The sequence below is a fragment of the Balaenoptera musculus genome, chromosome 8 (genome assembly GCF_009873245.2).
Source record: "Balaenoptera musculus isolate JJ_BM4_2016_0621 chromosome 8, mBalMus1.pri.v3, whole genome shotgun sequence".
Taxonomy (NCBI): domain Eukaryota; kingdom Metazoa; phylum Chordata; class Mammalia; order Artiodactyla; family Balaenopteridae; genus Balaenoptera; species Balaenoptera musculus.
The window spans coordinates 70,805,648-70,824,632 of record NC_045792.1 but is presented as its reverse complement, the minus strand read 5'-3'; the positions used below and the strand labels follow the sequence as shown (position 1 = coordinate 70,824,632).

The 18,985-nt window shown below is 58.2% G+C and overlaps 1 protein-coding gene across 1 annotated transcript in view; it reads right to left on the bottom strand.

The window, feature by feature from the left end:
• Positions 1 to 17,404, bottom strand: part of KCNC1 (potassium voltage-gated channel subfamily C member 1) — a 45,242-nt gene extending 27,838 nt beyond the window's left edge. The window contains exon 1 of the mRNA XM_036861537.1: positions 16,187 to 17,404. Within this exon, the coding sequence (XP_036717432.1) occupies positions 16,187 to 16,756 (570 nt within the window). The 5' untranslated portion in view covers positions 16,757 to 17,404. The remainder of the gene's footprint in view (positions 1 to 16,186) is intronic.
• Positions 17,405 to 18,985: the final 1,581 nt, after the last annotated feature.

Here is an 18,985-nt window from a genome sequence, read left to right as displayed (position 1 = left end):
GCCATCCGGCCAGCCTTGGACGCAGCTTTCACTCATTCGTTCATGCATTCAATCATCAAACATTCACTGCGTGCCTATTATACACCAGGCTCCACTTTTCACAGCCACCTCTGGAAATCACAGCTTTAAATAAAGCTCCCAGCACAGAGCTAGGCACACAGTAGGAATTCAATAGTGAGGGTAAAGACACCTACTGTGTGCTACATCCTGAACCGGACTCATCCTAAGCACTCTCACACACCCCGTCTCATTGACTCCTGCACCACCTCTGGGGTCCTTACTGCGGTTACCATCCAAATGCCACAAAGAAGGAAACTGCGGCTCGCAGAGGTTCAGGAAGTTGCCCATGCTCACACACCTGGGAGGTGATGGAGTTAGAAATCAAAACCCAGCTTTGTGTGACTCCAGAACACACGCTCTTAACCACTCTCCTGGCCCCTCAACAAACACTGATTGAATGAATGCCTGAGAGAATGAATGAAACTTTGTGTTGGTGCAATTTTGGGTTCATGAGTGTCCGAGGCCATCAGCGTGCATAAGTGTGGGGAGCATGCGTGTGCAGATGTTTGTGTGTCTGCATGCGGAGCTGTTTTATGGATAGACTCTCCCTCCATTGTTGTCTTAGTCTTGTGTGTACTGGAGCTATACTTAGCTGCAGCTGTGACTGTAATGAGCAGTTAGCAGCGCACCAGGCACTCTCATCAGGACCTGGTTTCCCAGGGAGATCGCCGGGGGCCAGTGTGTGTGTGTGTGTGTGTGTGTGTGTGTATATGTGTGCGCGGGCGCGCATGCGTGCATGGGCGTGGGGGTGGGGTGCAGCCCGGTGCTGGGGAACACTAGAGCGGGGCTTGGGGAGGGGGCCTGGAGCGCTCAGCACTGTGCCTTGTGCAAAGGGAGAGCCTTAGCTCCGGCTGTAAGAGTCTGCTCCCAGCTAGCTGCATCTAAGCCACTAGGCCCTGCCAAGCTCAACTCTTGGCCCCCCATGTCTGTGGGCCCTTGACTGGCCCTTGCTAGGCAATTAGAACGAAAGTCTTGGCGCTCACGTCTAGAGTTTGGGAATTGATGCAAAAAAGCAGTTGGGTGATCGTGGACCTCAGTATACCTGAGCAAGGGCCATCCAGGGCCTCAGGAGGGCCCCTCCTCAGCCGAGGGGCTGAGCACGTCCTGCCAGAGCCATCGGGGGGGCTTGCTCGCCAAGGCTGGGGGCCTGAGGAGGAACAGTGGCCTCCCCACCCCAGAACAGACTGAAATCCCAGCTATGCTCAGTGTGGCCTGGGGTTCAGAGGCCAATCCCCCACTCACTGCCTGCCCTCCAGTGGCCGCAGGGAGTCTGGAAAACTCTGGGCCCTAAGGTCCTTCCTGTCACATGGCTCTGCCTGTAACTTCTTTCCAGCCTGTCCTGGGTCTGCTCCATCAGAGCCTCTCACCTTTGAGATTGAGCCAGTCCCTCAGGTCAGTCCCTGCCCCCAGCTCTCAGCTCCCTCACTCCACAAGCCATCCTCACATCCAGCAAACCCACACATGGGCTGGGTGGCTCCATCCTGCCTTCCACCCTGAAGTCCTCAGCTTCCAAACCCCATCCTCTAGGATGTTTTCATTTAGTGAGAGGTAGGACTTCCTCTCCTGCCTTGAAGCCAAGAGGCTAGAAATTTATCCATCTACCCTCACATCCATCCATTTGTTCACCCGTCTGCCAAGCTACCCACGCAGCTGGGTATCCCTCCACACATCCTTCCTCCCATCCATTCATCCGTATCCATCCACGCACCCATCTTTTTATCCATTCTTTCATCCACTTGTCCGTCACCCATCTGTCCATCCAACTACCTCATTCTTGACCATGGAACCTAAACATAATAGCACAGGAAGGAACACGAGCACGGCTCTAGTTTATCTTCTTAATTTCCCCAAGAAGACCTGGCCATGTTTCCCTTCCTCAATAAAATAGGGATAATATCTAACCCTTCTACCTCACAGGGCTGTTGTGAGGTACATTGTTTTAGCAAAGATTTATTGATTCCATATTATGTAACAGGCACTATCATTTCTTAAGGTGGTCCTTGTCCTCTAAGAAGCTGCAGCTGAGTTGCAGAGACATGTCACCCCAATAGGGTAGCTGGGTCAAGGGCCGGAAAAGTTCTCTGGGAGAGCAGGCTGTTGCAGGAGGGGAATCAGGAAAGGCTCCAGACAGGAAGCCTTTTCCAAGCTGGCCTTGAAGGATGGATCCATCTTAGCTATGCAGAGGTGGAAGAAAGGGCATTCTTGGTGGAGCGAACAGAATAAGCCAAGGCAAGAGGCAGGGGAACTAGGGCATCCTGGGGGAATGGTTGGTGTGCCTGGAGGCCAAGAGTGGGCAGTCTGGAAAGACAGGATGGATGGGATCTCCTAGGCTAGCACAACAGGGTCTGCGAAGAGCCATGAATGCGGAAAGACTCGTCAAGTCAGTACAAACCACAGTGATTTCTTACTCCGAGGCGTTTACTCAGATCCCCAGACTGCCAGTCAGGGAAAAAATATCTTCTTGGTGACCCCCAGGCCTCAGGAGACACGATTCCTGCCGCCTAGAAGGGAAGCCAGCACCTGGCATTTCTGACCTTTGTGCCACTAAATATATCATTGGTGACAGCGGCTCGTGCCCCCGAGGTTATGGGGCTACCAGACGAGGCTTCCACGGCCTGCCTCCCTGTCTCTGTGGCTCAGCCAGGGCCTCCTTATACCAGCTCCCCTGGGGAATCTGAACCCAGGAACAGGTTCAATGTGCCCCAGGCAGCCAGCTCCAACCCCTGGTAAGTGCCTCCCATGTGCTAGGCTCTGTGCTGGGGGCTCTGCCCCTCTGGGACTCGTCCCCATTTCACAGGAGGAAATGGCTCAGCCAGATGCCACCTGCCCGAGCCCACCCTGAGGCAGGGGACACCAAAACCCTGGCCCGTCCAGGGCCAAGGCCTGTGCTCTCGCCTCTGCCCTGTCCCCTCCTCACGCTCCCCCTGCCCTTGGGATCTGGTCTCCTCCCACATACAGCCTTGTTCTGAACTGTATTTTCTCTCTCACAAACTACCCTTCTGCCTCTGGTCTGAGTGGATTCTCCCAGCATCCCTGAGAAGCAGGTGATGCCCTTATGTACGCGTTGTAGATGAGGGGACTAAGGCCCAGAAGGACAAGGGCCATGCTCCAGGGGTATGGGCTGGTCAGGGGCCAAGTTAGGAGCGTCCATGGCAACACGAGGAGAAACACACTGCCCCGCGGCTGGCCCTTAGCAGATGACAGCCACAGGCGCTTCCAAGAGCCCCACCCTCGGCCCAGGGCGCAGGCTGCCTCCAGGTGACCCAGCGGGTGACTGTGTTCCTCTCAGCTGCTCAGAGAGCCCCTGAGGTTGAGCATAAAACATTAAGTGCTAAGATGGTGGCCCTGGCGGGAGGCTTGGTCTGACATACGTTCAGTCCTGCCCTGGTGACAAGGCCCAAGGGAGTCCCACTTTCCCGCTCTACCACCCGCATGGGCAGAGCAGGGCCCCGGGGGACCACCGAAGCCTCCACCCACCGTTACGGCAACCTTCCTCGGAGACGTCAGGTCCCTGTTCTCAGAAGCCCCCGGGCGGGTGAGGCCAGCGTCTGCAGAGCACCCTTTACAGCCGAGGTGGCCGAGGCCCACGAGGTCACAGGGCTCAGGGCCGGCAGAGCCAGGTTTGGACCCTGGCAGTCGGATCCCCGCGGTCTGGCTCCAGTCTGGCCCGTCACCACCACACTAACCATGTCTCTCGGCGCACCCAGAGCGAGGGCTCTGCCACTGGAAACTGCCGACAGGACCTCTGCCTGGAAGGGCCCCTCACCGCTGGCTCCCTCACCAGTCTCCCTCCAGCCACACCCCCGCAGAGAGCAGATCACCCCAGCCAGGTGGCAGCCCTGTGTGGCCCCAGCGTCTCCCGCTGGGCACAGCTGGCCTTTAGGCAGAGGAGGACGGAGGCCCTGGATTGTGGTGGGGCAGGAGCCCTTCCCTGAGGCCCGGCTCCCTGGAGGTCCAGACCGTGCAGCCCCTGTGGCCACGAGAGGGGAGGGGATGGCAGCGCAGGCGTGGGCGCGGCTGAGCGCTGGGCGGGCACACACGGGCGGTACCCACTGTCAGGGGCCCAGGCACGCGCCTGCTCAGGACTTTTGCATGTCCCGTTTGCTCTGTTCTCCAGATGTCACATGTCTCCCTCCCTCTCCGCCTGCAAGTCTTTGCTGAAATGTCACCTGCTCAGGGAGGCCTTCCCTGCCACATGAGTTGAGTTGCCACCTCCACCACTTCCTGTGTCTTCCCTCCATTTTATATCTCCGAGGCGCTCCTCACCATCTGACGCACGATATAGTCCATGTATCCGTTTGTTTCTTTTTATTCTCCCTGCTTGAGAATGTAAGTTTCTTGAGGGCAGGGATTTTTGACTGTTTCATTCTTTGCTCTACTCCCAGCTTCTAGAGCAGTGCCAGCAACCTAGTAAGTAGGTGCTCAGTAAATATTTGTGGAATGAATGAATGAGTGCTAACAGCAGCCCCTGACAGGGGAACTACATAGACTGTCTTTCTGTGTACAGTAGGGGTACAGGGAGAGCAGTCCCTTCCTGCACCGTGGATGGGGAAGGAAGGAAGTGGTGGGCGGGCGCATCATAGGCAGTGGGCCAGAGGCTCACAGGCAGGAGCCAAAGTAGAGCAGGAATAGGGTTGCCGGGCTGGCAGGGGAAGGGTCTGGGTTGAGCCAGGGTGGAAGGGGCATCCGAGGCCCTGCACAGGCTTGAGTGAGCTTCCTCTGGCTGCTGTGGCCCAGTCCGAAGCAGCATCAGAGCCTGGGCCCAGTGAGGCTGGCTCCTGAGGCCCCCTGAGCTCAGCTGTGTGGGGCTGCCCCAGCTAATATTAGCTTATCCCCACCCAGCCTGGCGTTGGCCTGGCGGGGCAGACCAGCCTCAGAACGGGTACTGTCCAGCGGCACCAACAGGAGCCCCAGGCCTTAGCCCCCAGGCTCCTGGGGTCTGCCTGGCCCCCGCTGCCACTGCTCCCTGTGCCTGAGCATCCCCTATAAAGAGGAGACATTTCAACGCCCTGAGCTGTGGTGCATGGCTCTTGCCCACCAGCCCCACCACACTGGCACACTTGTCAGCATCTCAGGTCCCCGGGCTTGGCTCCCGATCAGAGCCTGATGTCAATGGCCCTCCCTCCCCCTCCCCCCGCAGGCGGAAGTTCCATCATCCATCTCTCTCATTCCCCCCGACACCTGGGGAGGGAGGCAGAGCAGGGACGAGTGGCCCAAGACAACAGATGGGGTGACTGAGCCCTCTGAAGAGGGCTATGACCCGCCCATGACACACAGCAGGCTCATGGCAGGACCAAGAGAGAATCCAGGCCTGCCTTCCAGGATGACCACTGAAATCTGGTCCCTGGGAGACAGATTCTGGAAGAAGTGGCCCCTGGGGCCAAGTAGGTGAGGTGATCCCTAAAGAGGTATTTGAAGGGAGAGTCAGTTGCTGAAAAAAGGAAGCAGGTGGTGAACAGGTGAGGGTTTGGATCTTCTAGAGCCAAGCGCTGTTAAAAAGACAATAATGGAAACCACGATAATTAAGCACTTATTATGTTTCAGGTTCTGGGCTAAGTGCTTAACACATTCAATCCTCCCAACTTCCCTATGAGTCAGGTGCTATTAATATCCCTCTCTTGAGGCACAGACAGGTTAGGGAACTTGTCCAAGGTCACACAGCTGGGAAGTGGAAGTGGGGCCGGGATTCGAATGCAGGCCTCCTGGCTCAAGAGACCATACTCTTAGAAGATAATGGGGCTCCAGGGCATGTTGCCAACACCAGGTAGCCAGGAAGTGGGGACCAGCCCTGAAGCTCAGGCACTTTCTACTGAGCACATGACTGAGGCTTTAAGCAGGGGGATTTGGGACAAAACGCATCCTAGGCCTTCGAGGGGAACAGCCTGTATTGAAAACCACTAACTAATGACTAGAACTTCCCACAAACACAGCTGACAGAGGAAAGAGGATAATGAGAGGGGAAAGGGGAGGGAAGGAGGTGGACGGAGAAGGAGTTGGGGAGGGAGAGGGAGAGGGAGGAAATGAACTTGGCTGGCCTTCAGGAGAAACAGAGTACCAAGGGAAGTCAGACGTGGGCATTAGGCTGGACCAAGTGGACCTGGGAACTCGGTGTCCCTGCAACATCACCATCCTAAGAGCTGTGCGTCCTGGTTTTCGAAAATAGTTTCTCAGCCTCTGAGCTCTGGCTGTGGGTAGTGGTTGGGCCGATGCAGAGTGAAGCAGGAGTTTGGAGAGATGGAAGGGCCAGGATGTGAGGAGCCTCGTCTGGCCCTGGGTGGTGACAGCGGCAATTGGGACACTGCCCTGACTGCGGTTTGCCCCCCTCGTCCTGATTAGAGCACTCCAGCTCTCCTATCACTGCCTCAGCCTCTGCCTCTCCATCACTGCTCCAGGCTTGGGGGGATGGAGGAATTGTGTTCCCAGGTGAGGCAAAGAAGGGTAGGATCATCCAGTAATAGGCTCAAAGGCATCATGCCAATGTCTGACCTAGGTCTTGAACCCTGGCCTCCTTATCCATTCTCTCGATGATTACGTATTTAGCATCCACTCTGTGCCAGGCCCTGTTCTAGGTGCCAAGCACAGAACAATGGGTAAAAGAGACAAAAATCCCTGCCCTCTTGGAGCTTATATTCTAGTGAGGGAAATAGACAATAAACAAGGTAAATGAGTAGAATATAGTTCGATGGTGTTAAATGCCAAGGAGAAAACGGGAAAGCACAAAATGGGGGAAGGGAACGCAAGGGTGCAATCCGAGAGGATGACATCTGAGTCCAGGCCTGAAGGAGGCAAGGGAGTAAATAGTGAGGGGAAAGGCTCCAGGTGGAAAGCAGGGCAAGAGGACAGGTCCTGAGGCAGAAGCACAAGCACTGTGCTGGCGGAAAACCAAGGAGGCCAGAACGAGCTGAGTAGGAGAGCGGCAGGAGAGCAGAGGGGGAGGTGGGGTGCGGGCAGCTCGTGTGGAGCCTTATAACCCTCGTAGGGACAGGGCTTCTCCCCCAGTGAGACCAGAAGCCAGAACGAGCAGAGCACAGCGGTGGCCGGATCTGACGAGTGATTTACCAGGAGGGCCCTGGCTACCCTGTGCAGAAGGCGTGGGCAAGGGCAGAAGCAGGGGGGACAGTTCACAGTAACCCAGGGGAGAGAAGATGGTGGCTTCAGCCAGGAAGGTAGCAGTGGAGGTGATGTGATGAGACCGGGTTCTGGCTAGGCTTTCAACACAGAGACTACAGGATTTGCTGATGCGCGAGAAAAAGAGCGGAATCAAGGATGGTGTCGAGGTTTTTGGTCTGACCACCCAGGTGGATGAGGCTGTCATTTACTGAGCTGGGGCCTCACCCCCCAGGCACATCACCCTGATGTCAATGTCTTGGGCGCGAGGAAAGATCAGAATCACCCGTGAAGCTCTGTCAACCCGCACGCGCCCATCCAGGCCTCTCTGTGTCCTGATACTTCCCCTCCACTGGGAACTGTTTCCTGCCTCAGCACTTCTCAGAATCTGGTGTGCGTATGATTCATCTGGGGATCTTGTTAAAATGCAGATTCTGAATCAGTAGATCTGGGGGGGGGGCAGGGCTGGGGCCTGAAACTCTTCATTTCTAACAAGTGCCCAGGTGATGCGGATGCTGTTGGTCAGAGGACCACACTGAGTAGCACGAGCCCCCACGTCCCAGACCCCACGGCAAGTCCTCCCTCTCTGAGTATCAGCTTCTCCGGGGAGTGGAGTAAGCATCCTGACCACCTCCTCCCAGATCTACGAGTCGAATTCTCCAGGGACAGAGCCCAGGAGCCTGACCTTTTGAAGCATCCCAGGTAAACTGAGAGTCACCCATGGGTGGGACTCCTCCAGCAAACACCCCTGCAGCCCCCATAGCAACTATTACAAACACCCCTACCCCAGCCCCGGCCCATCCAGCACAGCAGAAGCTCACTGCCCCCCTCTCTGCAGCGCCCCTACACCAGTGGACTTAGACCCCGCACTCTGCTCCAGCCCCTACCGCCTGGCATAGCCTCTCGTCTCTGAGTGCACCTTTCTGCAGCTGCTGGAGGGCAGCCAGCCAAGAGAAGGGCCTGGAGAAGAGGACGGCAGATGCCACCCCCTGGGCCTGAGCAAGCACACTGTAAAGAGGTGGTACCCCCAGGGCTGTGGCACGAGAGGGCCGGATGAGTCTACGTGCCCGATGGCTCACAGGGGCCCCGCGTCCGCGGCGACCCCTGGCAGGACGGGATTACTCTGCCTTAGATGAAGGAATGAGAGCAGGCTGAGGGAGCCTGAACGAATGTAGGAGGAAGCTTCTGAGACCCCCCATCCCTGGGCTCCTGCCCGCTTGGTACCGGGAGAGCTCGCATGTGCCCTGGAGAGCAGCTGGGCCGAGGATGCGGAAGGAGAACTAGGGAAGGACTAACCTGGCTCCCACAGCGCCTCCGGGGAGCTGAAGCCTGGAATTCTTAAACTCCCGGAGTGTCAGACTGGAGAAGGGACTTGGTGGTCACTTAGAAGTTCCTCTGTCTTTCACAGGGAGAGAAACTGCAGCCTGAAGGGGCGATGGAACTTGCCTACAGAAGCCTGGTTGGCTTAATGGCCTGGGTGCAGATCTTGCTCTGGTGTAGTTGCCTGATACCTACAACTGGGGTCTTGCCTGTGGCCTCATCTCTCCATGTCCCTGGGTGGGTGCTAAGCCTGAGGGCCTGCCTGTCCCCAGCCACAGGCCCCCAGAGCTGACCCACTGACCTCCAGCTGGAATCATGCAAACCTGGGGACTTCCTGTGCAACCCAGACCCCTCACTCCCAAAGGAGGTCAGTGAGGGCAGGAACAGCCAGGCTAAGCATTAGGGACCTCGGGGGATGGGTTTTCATGTTCAGCAAAAACTAGAAAGGACACTGAGAGAGGGAATGGATGAGCAAAAACCTAGAGGTCGGAATGAGGGCTGAAGATGAGGAGGCCAGGGGGGAGCCTGGCAGAAGGGCGCAGCGGGGCGCACGGCCAGCTTCCAGAGCAGGAGGCCTGGAACGCCGAGCTGAGGAGGAGCCAGCATGCTCACCGCGCGGCACCTCGTGCATGTTCACTCCTGATCCTCCCAAGCCCCCTGCTGCTTGCCTGCAGGCCATATGGAGCCCTGAGGCCTGCACGGCGGGTGGGGGCAGTAGAGGCCCCTTCTGAAAACCCTCTTCTTGGGGGCTAGCAGAGCACCCTCTTACCCCACCAGGCTGGACCCTCACCTGCCATGGTTCAGGGGCCAGAACTCGCTGAGCAGGATTCCCAGACAGGTTTTTGGGGAAGAGTGTTTGGTGAGGGAGGACGGGACCCAGAAGGAAACCCGAGTCTGAGCCACAGGAAGCCACAGACCCCAGCATCCCTGGAACAGTGACAGGAGGCAGTACTGACTAGTGGTTATGGACAGAGCTCCGGGGTCAGGCAGACCCACAGCTGAATGCCGCTCCACCACTCGTGAGCTAAGCGACCTTGGAAACGTTACTTAACCTCTCTGTGTCTCAGCAGCCTCATCTGTGGCGTTGGTGTGATAATAGTGATACAGTTCCATGGGAGTTTGTATGAGAATTAAATGAGAACATGTACATCAAACCCTTCAGGCTGTCTGACACATAGTAAGTGCTTTAGTAAACAGCGGCCATTAGTATTGTGACTCAAGAAAGGGAGGGGCTTCTGGAAAATCCTGCTTGGGGGATAATAACAGGATTTGGACCAAGTCTGGGTTGACTGGCTGAGGGAGGTCTTGACCAGCTGTACTGGGCCCTGGGAGGGGAGTGGGGAAGGGAGGAGGGAGGGCAGGTAACTGCAGATTCTCCCTCGCTCAAGGGAGGAAATCAGAGGCGTAAGTAAGGAGAACAGTGTGCCCAGGTAGGATTTGATATTCTTTTAAAACTGAGAGCCAAAAGAAATGCAAACGGCCAGGCCCTGGGCCAAGAGGCTTGCGGTGTGAGTTCGAGCCTCACTGATGGGCTGTGTGGTCTTAAGTGTCTTCCCTGCTCTGAGCCTGTTCCTCCTCCACCGGATGAGGGCAGTGGCTAGAGGTGGCTTGGGAGTACCCAACAGTCCCGTGCATGTGGAAGGTGGTCCCTCCCACACAAGTGGTTCCCCTGAACTAGGACCAGGCATCTAACTGTCCCTGGAGCCTCTCAGGCCCCCCTTTCCCTGGAGCCTGCACCCAGGGATGGGACACTCAGGCCAGGGGTGTGGCCAGGCTGGCCCGGGGGCTGATGGGAGACAGCGGCTTGACCTTTTGGTCCAGAGCAAATACACTGGTCATGAGACTGCTCAGAATAGCCGTATAACTATATTCAGCTGTCTTGGGAGGCCCCGAGATCCCTGGTCCAGGCAGCGGGCCCTGGAACAAGCCCCCACCAGCCACCCTCCCCCACCTCTGAGGAAACACGCCTCCCTCTCTGGGAGGCTCAAGCCAATCTCCTCCAAAGCTCTGGCAGATGCCAGAACGCCCAGAGTTAGGGAGCACAGACTCCTGCCCCCAGAGTGCCAGACTCCAGACACTCCCTGAGGTGTCATAAGGTGGGTGGGGTTCCCAGCCACGGAGCCAGGAGGTAAGAGACATGGGTTTCTGAACCAGCCCCCCAAGTAATGTGTTCACATGTGACCTTGGATAAAGCACTCCTCATCCAGTTGAGGTCGATGGGCCTCAACTTCCTCATGTGTCATGCTAATACCTCCTATTATACTGAGTATGTAAGAAGCTTAGACTCTAGAGTGGGAGACAAACTGGAATCAAGCAAGGCTGCTAATGAACATTTTATTACAAACTAGATTGCTTCTCTGAAGGGAAGGACTCTGGTTCTGGACCCAGCCTGTGGGGTCCAGGAAGGCATTGCCAGGGAATTGATGTTTGAGGCGGGGTGTCAAGGATAAAGAGGGGCAAACCAGGAGGAAAGAGTGCTCCAGAGGGCACAGCATATGCAAAGGCCCCGAGGCTGGGAGATGTGGCGTGTGCAAGAAACTGAAATGAGGCCAGGATGACTGGAGCTCAGTGAGTGATGGACAGAGCCAGGCCAGAGGAGCCTAGAGAGGCAGGCAGGGCCTAAGGGCCACATTATGGGCCGGGGAAGCACCAAAGGGTTTTAAGCAGGCAAGGAGGTGAGCTGACAGATCTGTGAGTTGAAGAGGCCTCTGTGGTTGTCAAGTGGAGGAAGAAATGGAAGGGCCAGGGGCTGGAGGCGGGATAGCAGTCAGGAAGCTGCAGGAGAGGTGGGCCTGAGGGACACAATGGTGGCTGGAACCAGGATAGTGGACATGGAGACAGAGGGCAAAGGATGGAGTCTAGAGAGAGTCATGAAGTAAAAGGATAATCCAACCAATAGGAGTAATAACAGTAGCCAACATTTATTGAACACTTACTGCATGCCAGGCCCTGTGGCTTGGGGCTCTCCACCAAGATGCAGATAACTCAGTTACTCTTTCCATCAACCCTCTGGAACAGGTTCTATCATTATGCCCATTTTAGAGGAGAAGAGGCTGAAAGATTCTGACTAGAAGACACTTGGTTTGTGAATATCATTACTGGGAGGGGAGCTGGTAGGGGGCTGGAGTACCATTCAAAGACACGAGGACACCTGTAAAAGCATTGTGGGAAGGAGAAAAACACTGAATGGGGGACACACTGTGGTGGGGAGCACTTGGGGTGGCAGGAGGGGAACACACCCAGCCCTTCTCCACTGCTCATGGGTCTCCTTCACATGTTACCATGACTCAAAGTGGGGCCCTCACCTGGGGGAGTGGGCTCTGAGGTGGGGGACAAGATGCTTAGGAAGTCCCTGATAGCATCTCCGTCCCCATTCCCTCTGTACGCCAAGCCAAGCCAAGAGCCCAGTGTCAGCTGGGACCCAAGGGAGGACCAGAAGTCTCTGGCTGGGCTCTGCATCCCAGCTTCCAGGTGAGATTCCTTCCCAGGGATTTGAGGAGGAAGAGGACTACATCAGGTCCCAGAAAGGTGAGGACAAGGCAGAGAGACAGAGACCTGGCATCAGAGGAGAGCTGAGCAATGAAGTAGATGGAGGTGGGGCTTCCCAAGTGTGCGGCCATTGGCTCTTCTTTGTCATTAGAAAGTCAAGGGACTTTGGGGGACAGATATCAACACACACACACACACACACACACACACACACACACACACACACATAGAAGATACTCTCTGGCCTGCAGTGCAGGGACTGCCATTGGTGGTGTGTGACCTGGAACAACAATGTTCGTGATGACAACATGAAAATCATAGATAAAAGCCAAGAGCCTCAGACCTGTGCTGGTCCCCGGGGAAGACAGGAGGGCAGGTTTCAAGCCAGGGCTGCCCCAGCACAGCCCTGCCTGCTCCCATACCTCCACAGCTTTGCATGCTAGCACTGCCGTCCCCTGCCATCGCCTGGCTAATTCCTACTTGCCCCTCAAAGCTTGTCCCAGTGTTACCTCCTCTGGGGTAGTTCTTACTCTCATAGTCCCAGGAAGCCCCTTCAGCCCTTACCGCAAAGTGTCATCAACATCCTTTGCTTCTGTGTCTGGGACAACACCCCTCACCCCAGAAGACAAGCTGGGCTATCCTGTCCCGGCTCCCCTCCTCCCCCCTTACCCCCTTGGGCTGGGCGCCCAGGAAACCCTAGGAGAGAGGGGCCACGGAACCCGCTGCTCCAGCTAGTACCGTCACTCCCGAAGAGCTCAGATGGGACCTTCCACCCCAGCCAAGTAGCCCCAATCTCCCAGGGCCACCGCTAAGGCCTGCAGAGGGGTGGCCTCACTGCCTGGCCTGTGCACCAACAACTGGCCTGAGCTAGAGCAGTATTCCCACTGAGGATGGGGAATGGGGGGCAAAACCACTCACTAAGGCAGCTCAGGAGTCCCAGGAGATGGAGGCAGCAGGCAGGAGGCTGGTCTGGAGTTTCATCTTCCTCAAGGCACACACACCCAGGCGATGTAGGGCCTCTCTCACATACGAGCACACACAGCCACACTGACACCAGGTTCTCACACACAGCCTCCGTCTCACACACCCCTCACTACACACGGTCTCTGTCACACATCGGGCCCTCACCCCACACAGCCTCACACACAGATGGGCTCGTGCACACAGCCTCACATGCAAGGCCTCAGTGTCATGCCTGCCACACACAGAAATACACTCACCTCAAGTCTCTTACACACCCCAAGAATCTCCCTCTCTCCCTCTCACACAAACACACACACAGCATCTCTCTTACACATACAGTCTCTCTCTCTCATATACGCACTCTCTCCCACGCAGTCTCACTCTCACACACGAAGTCCATCCCTCAAAACACACAGAATCTGTCTCTCTCACATTCACACAGAATTTCTCTGATACAGAGACTCACAGAATCTCTCTCACATAGTCTCAACACACACACACACACACACACACACACTCCCAGAGTCTCACTCATATGGTCTTTCTCACACGCATGAAGAACCTCTCACACCCACACAGAATCTCTCTTACACAGATTCTCACACATACAGCTTTTCTTTCATGCACATCTACAGTGTCACACACAGGATTCTGGTCTCGAATCCAGAATAAACATTTAAATCCCCACCCACAAATCTGAGGCGGCTTGGGGCCTGCGTGGGGAGGGGTAAACAAAGGTGACAGCAGTGGCGGAGCAGAGATGGAGGGGGCAGGGTGGGCGGGCGGCCGGCTGGGCTCTGCGCAGATGCGCTGCAGAGAGGCAGCGCAATGCAGCTAGGCCAGCCGGGCGTGCAGCGGGAAGCCTGGGTTCTAATCCAGGCTCTGCCCTCAGTTCCTGCGTGCCCTTGGGCAGGCCCCAGTGTCCTCATCTGTCACCCAAGGGAGCTAGAACAACCCTGTGTGCCTACGGGGGAAGGAAGGTGGCACAGATAGGCTGTGGGACCATACCTTCTAACCCATCTCCACCCCCCCCCACCTACTGCCCAGCTTCTCCCTCAGAATCTGCTCTTCAGTGGACACTGGAGAGAGCCAGGACTTTTCTGTAAGGTTTTGTACACCAACAAGACCCCATTTATCCAACCCATTTATCTGCATGAGGTGACGGCCACCCCAAGGCAGAGGAACGGCCAGTGGGAGGAGATGGACAGGGCAGAGGGCTGGAACGTGCCCCACGTGACCCCTGCCTATCCTGAAGCTCAGGGGCACAGGCCAGAGCCCTAAAGCTGAGCCCAAGGAGAGGGGTGGGGGGACCCAGCCTCTTGCTGGGGAGCCCGAAAGCTGAGAGGACCCTATGGAAGTCGGGCCTACTCTGCTTCTGGGGCCAAAGGGGTGGTGGTTGTGGTGAGATGCTGTCCGAGGCCAAATGCAGGCTGAATGGGCAGCTGCTCTAACCCAGGCCTCTGCCCCGTGTGCCCCCCGCCCCACATGTGCCAATTCAACCTCCCAGTCCCCTTCCTCCTGCCCCTCCCCACAGCTCAGCCATAGCCTCCAGTTACATAATCCCCTGGCTCTGGTGGCCTCTGTCAGGAGAGGGGAGGGGAGGGGAGACCTCCGAGCGTCTCAGTCCACTCTGGAGATGGCAGGGAGCTGGGGGCCAGCTCGGTGGAGGATGGGGTCCCAGGAGATTTGGGTTCCAATCCTGCTTGGCCTCTAACTCCCCGGGTGACCTTGGGCAGGGTCCTCAAAACAGGGGGTTTAACTCTCCCCCTATTACTGTGCCCCCCCAAACACACACACACACACACACACACATCTGAGCTAAGATTTAATATATAAGACCTGCTGCCCCCTCCCTCAGATGCTAAAACATTGAGTGTTTTATCTCAGTAACACACCCACCAGGCCCGTGCCTACACACAGCCTTTCTCTGCCACGGACACTTCAGTGCCCACCCTCCAGTCCCCTTTCCCCACTGGAGTCAGCTGGGCAGACACTCCTGCCCCCTCCCCTGCCCGAACCTCCATCCCTGGGCTCCAGAGGGCAGGAGGCAAGGGATGTGGAGCAGTAAAGGAGAGCGGGGCAGCAGAGGCAGTGTTTGGACTGGTAGGGGGTTAGTGGGTAGCTCACACATGGGGGAGAGGCTCTGCTTTAAATTCCCAACTCTGACCCCTCCCCTCATGCCACAGGCTTGGTTCAGGCCTCTGAGAACAGAGCCCAGCAAAAGCAAGACGTGTCTTCCAGGGTAGGTGGCTGCTACTGGTGTCTCCCTTAGGGGCTCAGTTAAAGCAGCAAGGACCCTTAGAATTTACCAGACCCCCTCTCCCATTTTATAGTTGAGGAAAGTGGTCAGAGAGGCCATCTGAGGGGCCAAGGTTGACAGCAGGGTGCCCTTTCTCCCTGGCAACAAGCTGCTGTCACTAAAGGGGAGTGGCTGATGAAGACACACCCACCTCTCACAAACCTTGTCCTCGCAGATTCCCCCGTAGACCCCTTCTCTGCCCCGACAGGTCCGAGAGGAAGCATAGGCAGAAGCCCAGTGGCCCTCTCAAGCACCCTCTCCTTTTGACAAGGCAGAAGGGCAGGCTCTGTTCCCAGGAGCAGGTCTCAGAGGGATCACATCCCCCTCCCCAACTATCTACCAATTAATTAGCCATAAAGGTTCCCCCTTGACCATCTCCCCATGGCCTGAAGCTGCTCCCTGGGGAGGGGTGGTCTCTCTCAGGCAGCAGACCAGTTCTCAAGCCCTCTTCTGTGGGCCCTGGCTGGTTCCAGGTGGCCCTTACCTGGGAGAGAGGAAGGGCTCCAGCTTCCCTCCCCACACCAAAATCTAAAGGACAGTTCACACTTTCACCCTGTACACCTGCAGAGACGCAAATATGCACACACAGGCACTCCTGCACACTCAAACATACACACATGCTCACTCATTCCCACTACATACCTTACCCACCCAAATATACACCACCACACTTACATAAATATACACACACAATCTACTCATACACACAAACACACCCATTCATACTCACCCATACACATTAAATCTGGAATACAGGCACAGACTTTACATATGTACAAAGCTAGTCACCCTTCAGGAGAGTCACTCTGTCGCTTACACACGCGCACAAACACCCCCCTTTCAGTTCTGACTCCCTAGGCACCAGTTTTCGAATCCACCCCTGCCCTCGCGAGGCAGAGGACCCTGACTTCCCCGCCCCGCTCTTCAGATGGGTAAGTTGTCACTTACCCGCGCGTAGCGGGATGAGTAGGGGTCCTCGAAGAGCGCCCAGATGCGCGGCTGCCAGCGGCGCCAGAAGCCGCCGGGCCGGCCGTCCGGGGAGTCGCTGAGTGCCAGGCGCTTGGTCATCTCCAACTCGTCCTCGCCGTCGCCTGAGTCGCCGGGGCCGTCGGCGTCCGCGTCGTCGGCGCTGTTGTCCAGGGGCGCGCCGCCGAAGCTGTCCAGCGCCTCCTCGGCGTCGCGGTGCTGGCGGTACGTCATCCAGCAGCAGGGCTCCACGTCGGTCTCGTCGATGCCCCAGAAGGCCAGCTCCTCCTCGTAGAGTGGCCCGCACACGTCGGCCGGGCAGTGCAGTTTGCCCGTGCGGTAGTAGTTCAGGATGTGCGCGAAGACGCCCGGGTGGCGGTCGAAAAAGAACTCGTCGGCGCGCGGGTCATAGTCGAAGTGGCTGTGGGCGTCGGGCTCTGCCAGCCAGGCGAGCCGCGTGCCGGGCAGCGTGCGCAGCGTCGAGCGGTACGTCTGGTGGCGCGTGCCGCCCACGTTGATCACGATGCGCTCGCTTTCGTCCCCTTGGCCCATCGCGGCGCCTTCTTAGGCATGGCGCGGCCCAGCGACACCCATGGGAGCGGCCGCCAGGGGGAGTTGGCGCCGGGGAGGGGGGCGCGCGACCTCCTCCCCCCTCCCCCCAGCCGTCGGGGAGACAGAGGACCGCGGCTCTGGCTACCCCCAGAGCGACTCAAGCCCCTCAGGGCGCTTTCTGTCGGGTGCTGGTCCAAGGGCGTGTGCGCGGGATCCCCAGGGTCTCTAGGCGCCAGATGTGGGAGGGAGCTGGTCCGGCTGCGGAGGAGGCAGAGGAGGAAAGAAGGGAGGGAGAGAGGGAGGAGGAAGGGAGGAAGGGGGCGGCGGCGCTCAGCGGCGAGGCCCAGGAGGAGGGAAAAGAGGGTGGGGGGGCCGGGCTCCCGTCCCCATCTCAGCGGGAAAATGGAGAAATCGACACAAAGCTTTTGGGGGGAAGGTCAGCTGCTTCCAGGGCCGGTCAAAGACCAGCCCCTGGAAGGGGCAGGGGAGGGGAGGAGAGGGAGTCTGGAAATTCGCGCTCTGCTGTGAGGTGGTCGCCGCAGCGCGCTCTCGGCGCGGGGGAGATGGATGCCCGCTGCCTTCCTCCCTGCGTGGCCCGGCTGCGCAGGGCGGACTCCGGCCCCCTCCCTCTCCTTGCCTGGCTGCCTGCTCCCCGCCGGCGGCGGGCGCGCCCGCCCGCCCTCCTCGCTCTTCTCCCCGCCTCTCGGAGGAGATGGCGGGCCCCCTGGGCAGGGGCACCAGGGTTGCTGCTCCGTGCTGCTGCTGCGGAGCGCTGCGCTCGGTGCGCTCCGGCTGGACCTGGGGCTCTCCGCTGGGCTGCGCTCCGACTCGGCTCCGGCGGCGGTGCTGAAGGGACAGCTCCGGGACTGTTGCGGAGCTCCGCGGGGCCGGGAAAGGGTTCTCCGGGCTGGGATCCGTCTGCGGGGCCGGCGGGCACTGACTCCGGTGCCTCTGCGCCCTGCTTGGGGCAGGCTGTTGGCTGTGCCGGCCGAGGCGAGGGGTCCGCGGCGGTCGGACCGGGGAGGCGGGGGTGGCGGGTCCGGGCGCGGCGAGGCAAGGCTGGTGAGGCCGGGGAGGCGAGGCGCGGAGCGGCCGCCGCCGCCGCCGCCGCGACGCCGCTGCTGCCGGGGCTGCTGCTCGGCTAGCTGGCTCGCTTGCTCGCTCGCGCGGTCCGCGTCCAGCCCGCCGCTCTCCGGACACTGGCACACGGCGCGCGCAGCCGCACTCGCCCCCGGAGGGAGGCGCCGCGCTGGGTCCTAAAAAGCCCTGATTCCGCGCCCCCCTCCCAGCCCCCGCGCGGAGCCCGGCCTCCCTCAACCCCGGCGCTGGGGGCGCCAGCCCGGCACCGATCCTGCGGCTCCGGGGGACCCGCCGACGCTCCGCCCCCGGGGAGCGCCACTCAGTGGGCGGGGGCTCCCGGAGACGTCTCAACCCGCGCCCCAGGGTCAGACTGAGGTGAGAAGGGCGTCGGTACCCGCCCCTGTCTTTCCAAACTAGGGACTGTCTGATTCCCTAGTGAAACAAGACACCCCTGATCGCTATCAGAGAAACCTCGACCCGGACCAGTATTGACCGCTCCAAGCAGCTGTTCAATACCGACCCTTGCAGGGAACGTGGAGCCCCCATGACGCTTCCATAGGTACCCTCTTGCATAGATTCCAAAATAACACACCCCGCGCTCCCCTATACACAGCACACACCTGTACTAGGTTGTGTTGTCCTCTAAGCCCTCTACTAAAACCCCAATAATCTTGGACCCCTATTAACCCCTTTCGACCCTTTTCTGACCCTGGGCCCTTCTTAACTCCAGGCTGACCCTAGTCTCCCATGAGTGCCACACGCTCTGCCATCCTGATCCCAGCTCACTGATCCTCCCACACTAGCCCAGGATCCTTAGCTGAGGATCCCTTGCAAAAAGGACATTCTGTCCGTAGAGGTCAGAAGAAGCAACGGCCTCTAGTGGTCGCGAACACTGACAGCCCCCCTTTCTCCGTAGGGCTTTAGCTGCCCTGAATGGGAAGCTGATGATGTGTCTGGGGGCTGGATAGGAGCAGCCCCCTGCTGTGATTCCTGGCTTCACAGTTGATCCTGGGGTGGGAGTTGCAGTTTGGGCCTCCGAGGCTTCCTGGACCATGTTTGCTGGTGGTGCCTCAGTTTAGTCAACCGAGCAATCACTCCTTCACTCCTTACTTGTTCCAGGCTCTGTCCCAGGCACAAGGGCACAAAAGA